Below are 10,379 nucleotides of genomic sequence, written 5' to 3'. Positions count from 1 at the left end.
CAGAGGGGGGATCTGCAACCCCGAGCCCTGGAGGAACCCTCCGCAGGCCCAGGAAGAGCCGTGTGGAGACTCCCCCTCCTCTGCCAGAAGAGACAAATCATATTAGCCAAGACGAGAGCCCTGTCATCCCTGCCTTACCTTTGTGCCAGGAAGAGACCCCTCTCCCTGGTAGTCCGAAGGCCTTAGACGAATCCCCCATTCCCCCTAGTACCTCCTATAAATGGGATCCAGATAATTTTGAGAACATCAACCCTTTCAAGACAGGAGGTAGCAAAATTGCCAATTCACCTGTTCTTGGTCGTAAAGGTCCTGTGTGTGCCCCCATTGCCACCCCTCCAGAGAGTCCCTCTGTCTCTGCTGTGGAGCCTTGCACCCCAGCTCCACTTGAAGAGCCAGTCACCAACCCTGAAGAGCAACCCATCATCCCCAAGCGTCAGTCAGTAAGGCTGGAGTTCGACTACTCTGAAGAGGGCAGTGAGGCATCACACCAGGCCTCTCCCTCTATCACGAAAGTGGGCAAGAAGCCTGGTAAGATGCCTCTGAGGAAACCCAGGCTGGGGCTGAAGAAGGCCCCTCCAGTGCAGACGGAGCAGCTGGACAACGATCCTTCAGCAACCCACAATGGCAACGAGGAGGAAGTCCCTGCTCCTGCAGTCTCTTACAAGTTTGAACCTGACAAGTGGGATGATCCGAACTTCAATCCATTTACTTCTAAGAAAAGCATCTCCAACTCCCCCAAACTATCCAGGCCGTCTTATTCCTTTGACACCAATAACTTTGATGACAGTGTAGACCCTTTCAAATCCTCCAAGAAGATGGCCAACTCCCCTCCTAAGGCCTCTGCCTCCTTTGAGGTGTCATCCAATGACTATGACAATGAAAATGACACTGACAACATTGGAGAACTAGAGGACCAAAATCAGAACAAACCTTCCAAGAAAAAGAAAACTCCTATCAAATCGTAAGTTCACAGTTTATTGTCACAGGATCGTACACTAATGTGAGAGTGCACACTCACTTACAGAACATTGTATTCATGTGTGGGAATGTGTGCATCTCTGTGGGTGAGGTTAGTCTGTGTTTGTACGCGGTTCTCTTGTCTATTATGCCAGTGTCTTCTGTCTGTCTCTCTGTCACCTGTGTCTGTGTATTCTCATATGTCGCAGGAAGTCCAGGGGTGTGTCTTCTCTATGTTGTTTGTTGTAAGTACAGGGACAACACAACTCTCCATCCCTTTTTGACCCTTCATTCCATGTGGCTCCTCTTAAAGCAGCATGTTGCCCTTTTGTCCTTTTTCCTAATAACAGAAACATAACAATGCCTTGTGCCCACTTAAAATATGATTCAATTTCAACTTTATTTTCATCCTGCTCATTTTAAAAGGACATAACTTTTTTTTTTTCAGTTTTGTGGTAACGTGTGTATTATAATAGTACAATCCCGCCTATGAATGTGCCAATTGAAAAACATAGTACTGTAGTTGAATTAGTATAGCCAAACTAGATATATTATCTTAATAACTGCTGAAATGGGTGCACCACACACACACACGCACACCACAACCACCCACACCACACACACACATATACAAATACACACATACACACACGCACGCACGCACGCTACACACACACACACACACACAACACCACACACCACACACACACAACACACATATATACACACACCACACCACACACACACACACACACACCACACACAAAACCACACACAATCACACACACACACACACACACACACACACACACACACACACACACACACACACACACACTTGAAAGGCTTGAAACATTCATCCAGTCGCGGTCGGTGCAACAGTGTTCATTGAGGTGTTGTTGAATAACACACTTAACAAATGAAAGTATATGTTATAATGATCCGTTTTCTGCTAGAGCTGACATAATATCTTTCTTTGTTATAGATGTGTTTACTGACATGCCACTGTGTCCAATCTGCAAGTGTGTAACAAAGGAGGTGCTTGTGCTCCCTCTTGTGTTCATAGTTGGCTATTGTTGATGAAGCTAAAATTATATAATTATCATACAAAATATATATAATGATTATACTTTATAGATATACAGTATAAAGCCCTTTACAAACTCTCTATGAATAAGTGTTTTATGGCATTTAGAAATTAAAAACTGTGCTAACAAAAGTAAAATTCTTCCACTTACAGTTCATTTATAGTAATAGATTATGTTTGCATCCATGTCCTAATTGACCTGCTTCATGACCGAATTCATTCCAGTCTAGGACCTGTGTTATTTGTGGTTTTGTGTGAAAAGTAAACTATTCATTCATTTCCAACTGCCCTTCACTGTGCAGCCACTAACTATAGATTCAACCCTCTTCACAAACATGGCCCTGTTCTTTTCATTTGAGCCACACACAGACTACAGTAAGTAGTACGGTTACACAAATGGTAATGCTGCTCTATGCAAATTTTTACACTTTAGCATTTGTGAATCTATACGCACATTTGAGATATGTAGCAAATACACAATACTTAGGTGGATCCAAATAAGAGTTGTGTACTGAAGGCCATGAGTGATTCTGGGTCTTGACGATCAATCGTATTTCTTTTTCGCAGTAATACTTTCAGAGTGAAGAGGTCGCCAAAGAAATCTCCAACGTCTGACCCCTCCCAGGTGTGTACCTAATTCTCCATATCTGTACATCTCTCTGTACACTTGACCCGCTCACTATTGTCTGTCTGTTTTTTTCCCCTCTAACTCTGTCACTACCACCCCCTCTGTGTTGCAGGATCTTACGCCGGCAGATGAAGCTCCCTCTCTCCACCCACAGGACGACCACGCCACAGACGAGGAAAAGCTGGCCTCCTCCACCAGTCACAAGTGGGCAGCCCTGCCCGACATGGATGCCGATTTAAACTGTGACCAGCAAGACTTCCCTCAGCCATGCGACCTCACTTCCTTTGTTAATGAGAACAGTCTTCCTCATCCAGGTGAGGCTTTAGCTGTCTGACTCGCTTGGATTCCTACCTCCAGCCACAGTTGTCCAAATAAATGCTAATAGAGATCAAAGCATAGCACAGACAGGCAGTGCCCAAAGGAAATTCAAAGCTTATGTTTGGATTAACTGTCATGTACAGTTACCAGCCACTTTACTATTATTCATCCAGCGACATCATTGATTTTTGTTGTGGCAGTGAAATAAGCCTGCTGGCCCAGTACTCCATACCCTCTGACCTCCAGAAGAGCCTCCTCTTCCCAGAGGCTGTGTGGCTCAACACATCTGGGTCAGAGATGAAATAACTGCCTCAGCTTCTGATCTCATCAGTCCAGAGCTCAGTACTGGCTAGAAATGTCTCTCCATTTCTTTTTCTGTATCTAAAGTTTTGTTTTGTCTTTCTGTGTCAGTGCAAGACTATGAAATTGAGTACATGGAGAAGATTGGCTCCGCTTCACCTGTGAGTATCTGATGTTATTTAAAGAATTGTGAACTGTGAATATTCGATCTTATTTTAAGAATTAATCAAATGTTTGCTGTGGACCCCAGGAAGAGTAGCTGTACTTAAGGGCACAGCTAATGGGGATCCTATAATAAACTAAATTAGTCTATGCTAGTACCTTTTTATATATATATATAATATTATTTGAAATTAGAACTCATTAGAAGTGCATTTTTTCTTCTTCTTGTGTGTGTCTTATAGCCACTGTCTGTGAAGAAGCCATCTTTGTATTTGAAGTTGGACTCAGTATCTGACAATTTAACCAAGAATACGTGTGATCATGGATCTGAGCCCAGCTCCCCCTGCACAGGGTACGACACATTCTACTACTACTTTACTATATGTTTTGTGTGTAATTTTTGTTGTTACTTTGCAGTGTTTCACTATATACTGTATCACATTGCAATTTGTAGTGCTTTACTGGTATATCTAGTTTGCCAATCGTAAACCATAATGATTTGGATTGCATAATGCATGCAGACCAGCTGCTCCAGCAACGTGTTTAGATAACAATCTCATCCATCATATGTAGTACATTACATGCCATGTCCCACTCTCTTACTGTGTGCAGGAGCTTTGAGGAGATGGAGGCCCAGATAACAGCAGGTATAAAGACACCTGTGCTGAGTTCTCGGTCTGGTCCTGAGGGCTCTGCTGGGGACAAGGGCAGGAAGAGAGAAAGCGAGGCACTCAGCCGAACACAGAGCGTAGAGAGGGATGAGCAGGTGAGCCAAAGCCTTTTGTAAAGATTCAAACTGAGCAGTTACAGAAAAAAAATACAATTATTTCTGTGTCTTGTCAGTCACCATCATGTAAGGAAAATTTCTCAGTTTTGATTTTGTCACATTTACACCATGTCATTGTTTAGTCACAAGGGGGAGAGTGCCACACTGCTAATGCTTTATTGTAGTCCGTGACTTGTCACTGATAACACATGCTGCCACACTAGCTTCCCAGCTTGAAACTCAGTGACTCAGCTCCCAATGCAGCCACTCAAACACTCAGTGCTTGCTTTGCCATGCTGACCCCTGCCCTCCCCCCTGCCCCGTGCCTATTCCTCCTGGTACCCCTGTAGTCCCCTAGCCAGGGCCCCGTGGAGGCCCCTGCTCCTGTCCTGGCCATGCCCCCGTTAGACAGGCTGTCTGAGTGTGACGACCTCCTGCAGTACCTGGAGCCTGACCTGGCTGAGACCAACCCCACCGCATTCGCCCAAAAACTACAGGTGTGTTGACAGACCAAACATGACCCCTCTTTGCCTCTGGTGGCCAAATTGTGACCCGGATAAGTGACTGTGTGTTTTTATGTCAATCCTATTGTGTTACTACCTACATCCCGCCTTTTCATTTTCCCGTTTTTCACCTACTCCACCACCTCAGTTGCAGTTTTTACAGTAGCTTCTACTGTGTGAAATACTGTAGATTGATGGTGTGTGAAATGTAGACAGCAGCAAGTGTGTGCTCTCAACTCAAGTTTCTAAATGTTTTCCCTTTGCGCTCTCATCCTTGGGCCGCAAACCCCCTCCCTCACTCCTGAAATCCATCAATCCCCCAACACCCCCATCTGTGCGGCCCAGGAGGAGCTGGTGCTTGCTGCCCTGAGGATAGAGGCTCTGCAGGTAGCCAAAAACATCTCTCAGTGCCCCTCCCTCTCCACTGTAAACCCCCAGGTACTGCGCTAGAGTCGTGTGTGTGTGTGTGCGTGTGCGTGTGCGCACGTGTGTGTGAGGAAAGAAGAAAGATGCATCATGAATGAGTGATTTTGGAAAAGCAGGTTTGTGTGTGTAAATTAGCTGTAGTGTGCGTGCATGTGTCTCAGCCTGCCTATCCCTACCCCTAACACACCATTCTGAGTGTGACTGTGAACTCATGGCCTTTTATGAACATGGTGGCTGCACCACTACATCCGCAGTCCTCTTCAGTCTCCACATATGAAATCTCTAACATGGCTTAAAGCGTCCAGCTCCCACCCTGACAAGCAGCAAGCTCTTCCAGGTTGTCTCCTCAGAGACAGAGTGTTGTACCCTCTCTGTCCCTCGCTATTATTATGCATGTTGCCTGTTCATGAAGGGCTTACATAAGCATGAATGTGACTGGGAATGTGTCACACTAGACTTAATATCAGCAGCAGAGGAGTCATATGGATATGACTCTCCTAGATATATTTGTTGATGCTTTGCTATCATCCTCCCAAATCCCAGTCACATTCTTGTTTTGAAATTTGGTCCTTGTCCCAGACTAACAAAAATAACAAACAGGTACATCAGGTAGGTTATTTGTCTTCAGTTTGGCTGGAATTTTAGGTAGAACTTGGGAATTTTGCTGGTTGGCGGCTTGTGCTGAAACAGCCAATAACATGCATATAAGAATAGGGTGATTTTTCACTCGGTTCGATGACCAGTGGTGAATCTACATTTTATCGTCAGTGGAAAAGCTCTCATAAGAGTTGGAGCAGGGTAGGTGCATTCTAGTCCTCTTTCCCCCCAAGTCTCATGCTCTTGTCCCACACATTTTACAGTCTCGGCTCAAGAAACCCAGCTCTCGGCGGTGGAATATCAACGGGTCACCCTTACTCAAAGTAAGAGTAACATTATACCCCTCTGATCTGTCCTCGTCCTAATCCAACAGTGCAGTCCAAATATTTGGTCCTAAACACATTTTTCCTTGTTTTTAGCTCAGTACACCAGTACTATGGATTTAAAGTAACTGTGAGATTGAAGGTAAATGAAGGCATTAACATCTAAGTTGTTTACAAGTGTAGGAATCACAGCCCTTTAATACATAGTTCCTCCAATTTTGGAGTGTAGCAAATAAGGGCTATAATTCTTACGCTGTTTACCCATTGTGGATGTAAATGCCATCTAATTAAAGCTCAGCACTTTACTTTCCTAGTGCTGCAAAACAGAGCCAAAACAATTGTCTAAATACTTACAGACTGCACTGTATACTCTAACTCCTGTAAACCCCAGAATTCTAAGACCTTTTTTTAAGGTCTCCCTAAATTTTAGCCGACTATAGCTGTACTTTGGCCCTGTGAGCAAATTAGTCCGAGTTGTGTTTTTGGCAGTTAGTATCTCTCTTGTAGTCTTTAGACATCTAGTACTGTGTTACTTTTGTGTTTGACATAGTGTGTTTCTTCAAGCTTCATCTGGTGTCTTCAGTAGTCCCTTTCTATTTGTCCACATTAAGTAGTTTTTCCTCAAGTCGACAGTGTGTGATTTATGCCTATAGCAATCCTGAAAGAGACACTAAAATGTTTGCAGTTTCCTTGACATGTAATCCAGGATGATCTGGTAAAGGTGCTTTTTGTACAAGAATTAATTACCAACAGGGCAAATCAGGTGACTGTCCCAGGGCCTAAGACTCTCAGGGGCCACAAAGGACCCAGTTTGTTTGTGTGGCACTTACTTTGTGGTAATTTCATTACCAATTATAAATGTGTTTGATAATATGCACCACCAAAACACAATTAATAATTGATGGTTGGTTTCAGGGCAATAATAGATTGGGGAATGCTTGCTCTTGGGAAATTGTTGGGTCTTTGTAAATTAGAGTGTGGTGTAGAACTACTCTATCTGTAAAGTGTCCTGAGATAACCACTGTTGTGATTTGACACTAATAAAAAAAAAAAAAAAAAAATTGAACTGAATGTCAATAGGGGCTTCCAGCTAATTTCTGCCCCTAGCCCCCTTACGCAGCAGCAAGCATAGACTCATAAGGACACACATTTATTCAGCATCACATTTTATTATACGTCATTCCAATTTATGCTACTGGCTTTTCATGGGGATTGTCTCTATAAGACAGAGAAGTAACTGTGTCATGAGTCAGACCACCACGGGACAGGTTTGGACTGCTTTTCTTCAAGTTTTTGTTTAAATCGCACTGACGTGGAAGGGTAATCTCGATCAGTACCTGATCAAAAGCAGAAGAGCATCATGATTACCTAAATTTGACTGGTATTCAGTGGAAAATCTGAATTACTGCTCCAGCCAGACCAAACACTTCACTTTCCTTTCTGTGTATTAGTGGATCTCAGTGTCCTTGTCCCCTGTTGGATAAGCCCCCACCATTTCATCAAATCCTCCCGAAATCCAACTCTCCGAAGGATGACTAAATCCCTTTTAGAGCAGAGTTTTAAGGGACCAAAAATAGTACTAGAATGAGGATTGTTTTTGCATTTGGATATGACGTCCTGTGTGAGGAGTTGTTGGTAGAGTATTGTCATAGATCGCAATGGTCACATGAACACATGCATACTATACTTTGGTTTGTAGTGTCTCTCAGCACACAACACTTAAGTATTTTTAATGATACATTCTGTACATTTCCTGGTTCACATCACATTATAGACTTTGTAATTGTAAAATAATTGGGCAAATGCTGTAACAGGTTACAAGTATGAGTCTAGCCGCAACAGGTAAGACCACTATGTTGTAATATGCATAAACATGAGACTAACATCTATTCCCCATGCTGCCCAGTCTGCTACCCTATCCTCCCTCTCCTGTATGGATATATGTGATGCAGCCCTTGCTGTATCATCTGCTGCTCTCCTTCCTGTGTGCCTTGTCTGGACCCAATCACATTCAAGCTACTGCGATGAGCAGGTGATCATGACCGCTCAGTTGGGGGGCAGCATCAGCCAAATCACTTGGCTAATACTGTGGCAATGAAGACTGTTTCATCCAATCATGTGGCAGCTGACCAAGTCTTCAGGAACATCACCAGCCTGCCTCATTAACATGTTGATTTTGCTGTGTGGTGAATTTTGATGTAGTTTGTTGCTGCATTGTGGTTTGGTTCAGGAATGTGTGTGGGCCCAAGGGTGAGGGTGTCCCATCTGTAGCTCAGTCTGGTTTTGTAACTAGTTATGTTTCCTTTCCTCTCTCGCCTCTCCTCTGTTTCTTGGAAGCAGCACAGAGACGTGTCATCTCCAGTAGAAAGTGGCGTGTCCATGAACTCCTTGTACACCAGGACCACCACCAGCTACATCGAAGGGGAGAGTCCCCACCTCCCCAGAGAACTGGACCACTCGCTGGGCATTGCACGAGAGGAGGTGCCCCCCCCAAATGTTTCTTTTTAAGCTATAAGTCATATATACTGTCAATACTTCAATTCAACATCTCACACTTAACGGTTGTGTCACCCTACTCAGATCGTGACCAAGGAAAAAGAAGTGATGGAGTGGCAGAGGAAGTATGAAGACAGCCGACAGGAAGTGGTGGAGATGAGGTAAGAAGTTGCACCTTGGGTTGTCATTGCTAACGTCACAGTGACATCCCACCCATACACTACGGCATGGATTTAACACCTCGCTGTGTTTCTGTTAAATGCTTATTTTCAGACCCCACCCATCTCCTTTTAACCTGTTAATAGGTTTAATCCCGCTTTAAGTGTAAAACAAAGCCACGGTTAACTGCAGAGTGGAGAGCCAGTTAAAGAAGTCCATCTGAGTCTTACTATCAGCATCGGTGTTAGTGGTGGAGAATAGAAGAATAGATGTGTTTGATATGAGATATGTAAATTATCCATGGGAAAAATGTGTTAGGGGCTTAAAGTGTCATTTGGATTAAACACCACCAACATCATCTCAAAACTGGGATTAACTACATTATTTATGTCTACAGATGAACAATCTATGTCCAACAAATGTGGGTTCAAGGAGATAGAGATACGCAGTACTGAGACAGCCGGTTGTGGGTGTGGGTCCAGCTGGCCACAGCCCAGTTAGTGTGGCTAAGACAGAGCTTAGTTCATTTGACTGATTGGCCTCAGGATAAGGAGGGGCTCAGAGGCTAAGGGGGAGGCAAGGCTAATCAATCCTCTTACCTCTTGCATCCTGCTTTTCCCAGTGTGGGGGAGTGTGGGGAAACTTTGTGCAACAAGACTCCGATGGAAACTGGACACAGTGCAGATAAATAAGAGATAAAAAACTCTCTAACCCTATTACCCTATGTTGTAGGCTGGATAACAGTTTCTGTGCGTTTGTCGTTATCTAATTTCTAAGAAAGTATCAAAATAGCAAATTTTTCATTCAACCTGGACTTATCAGAGGTTCCCAGCAGCATGAATGAAGTGTCAAAGTTATGACTGAAAGCACAAATCAGAAGGGCCAAATCCACAGCTGTCTGACCAATATCCACCCAGTTACAGCTGTGTTTCTTTTATTTAAACATCTTGATAACAAACAAAAAGGCATGTATACAAAACCTCTATTTTCATTGGTGGAGACAAATTGTCATACTGCTATAACCCCATCCATACACTAATGATCTACAATTTCTCATTCATAGGAGGATTGTTGCTGAGTATGAGAAGACCATTGCACAGATGATAGGTGAGTTCAATGTTTAAAACAGGTTTTCAGTAGCTCCCAAAACACAAGCATTGGTCCGAGGTTTCTGGACCCTCTGTCTTTTCAGCACGCGTGCATTTTATTTCAACCCAATTTCTTTTGATCCCCAACCTCTGCCACTACTTTTGGCTGCATTTGTTTATTTGCAAACTGACCAAGGTATACTGTATTTGTGTGCCCTACTCCATTGCCACTGATTTCAGAATTAATTAATCTTTTTAATCCTCTGACACGAGCTAGCTTTGCTATGTGCTTGCTTTCATGTTTGATTGATATGAAGTGAATCCTGATGTCATTGGAGGGGGAGGCGCCCACCATTTCTCCACACATGTCCAGCTTTTCTGGGCTCATTCGATTTTAAATTGACTTGACATTATTCCTGCTCTCACATACATCTTCTTCGCCACCTGAAGATATGATTTTTTTTCGCTGTTGTCTAATTTCATTTCTTACTCTCATTAAAGCACTGTCACAAAAAGCAACAGTCTTTCTCTGCTCGTGTGTAACACTCAACTCTCACACGTGTCTTGCC

The 10,379-nt window shown here is 43.5% G+C and overlaps 1 protein-coding gene across 15 annotated transcripts in view; it reads left to right on the top strand.

The window, feature by feature from the left end:
• tacc2 (transforming, acidic coiled-coil containing protein 2) overlaps window positions 1–10,379 on the top strand; it is a 53,676-nt gene that overhangs the window by 40,365 nt on the left and 2,932 nt on the right. For 7 of the 15 annotated variants that reach the window (XM_032541106.1, XM_032541109.1, XM_032541099.1 and 4 more), the window contains 11 exons: window positions 2,612–2,669; window positions 2,785–2,986; window positions 3,402–3,451; window positions 3,695–3,804; window positions 4,065–4,218; window positions 4,569–4,715; window positions 5,067–5,159; window positions 6,008–6,067; window positions 8,408–8,548; window positions 8,648–8,724; window positions 9,786–9,829. In XM_032541106.1, coding sequence (XP_032396997.1) covers window positions 2,612–2,669; window positions 2,785–2,986; window positions 3,402–3,451; window positions 3,695–3,804; window positions 4,065–4,218; window positions 4,569–4,715; window positions 5,067–5,159; window positions 6,008–6,067; window positions 8,408–8,548; window positions 8,648–8,724; window positions 9,786–9,829 — 1,136 coding nt within the window. Of the gene's footprint in view, window positions 1–6; window positions 962–2,611; window positions 2,670–2,784; window positions 2,987–3,401; window positions 3,452–3,694; window positions 3,805–4,064; window positions 4,219–4,361; window positions 4,716–5,066; window positions 5,160–6,007; window positions 6,068–8,407; window positions 8,549–8,647; window positions 8,725–9,785; window positions 9,830–10,379 lie in introns of those variants that run through there. The other 8 variants (XM_032541115.1, XM_032541114.1, XM_032541105.1 and 5 more) reach the window with 7 other exon arrangements.

This window comes from Etheostoma spectabile, chromosome 17 (genome assembly GCF_008692095.1).
Source record: "Etheostoma spectabile isolate EspeVRDwgs_2016 chromosome 17, UIUC_Espe_1.0, whole genome shotgun sequence".
Classification (NCBI taxonomy): Eukaryota; Metazoa; Chordata; class Actinopteri; order Perciformes; family Percidae; genus Etheostoma; species Etheostoma spectabile.
The sequence above is the reverse complement of the archived record's forward strand: the minus strand, read 5'-3'. Positions and strand labels throughout refer to the sequence as shown.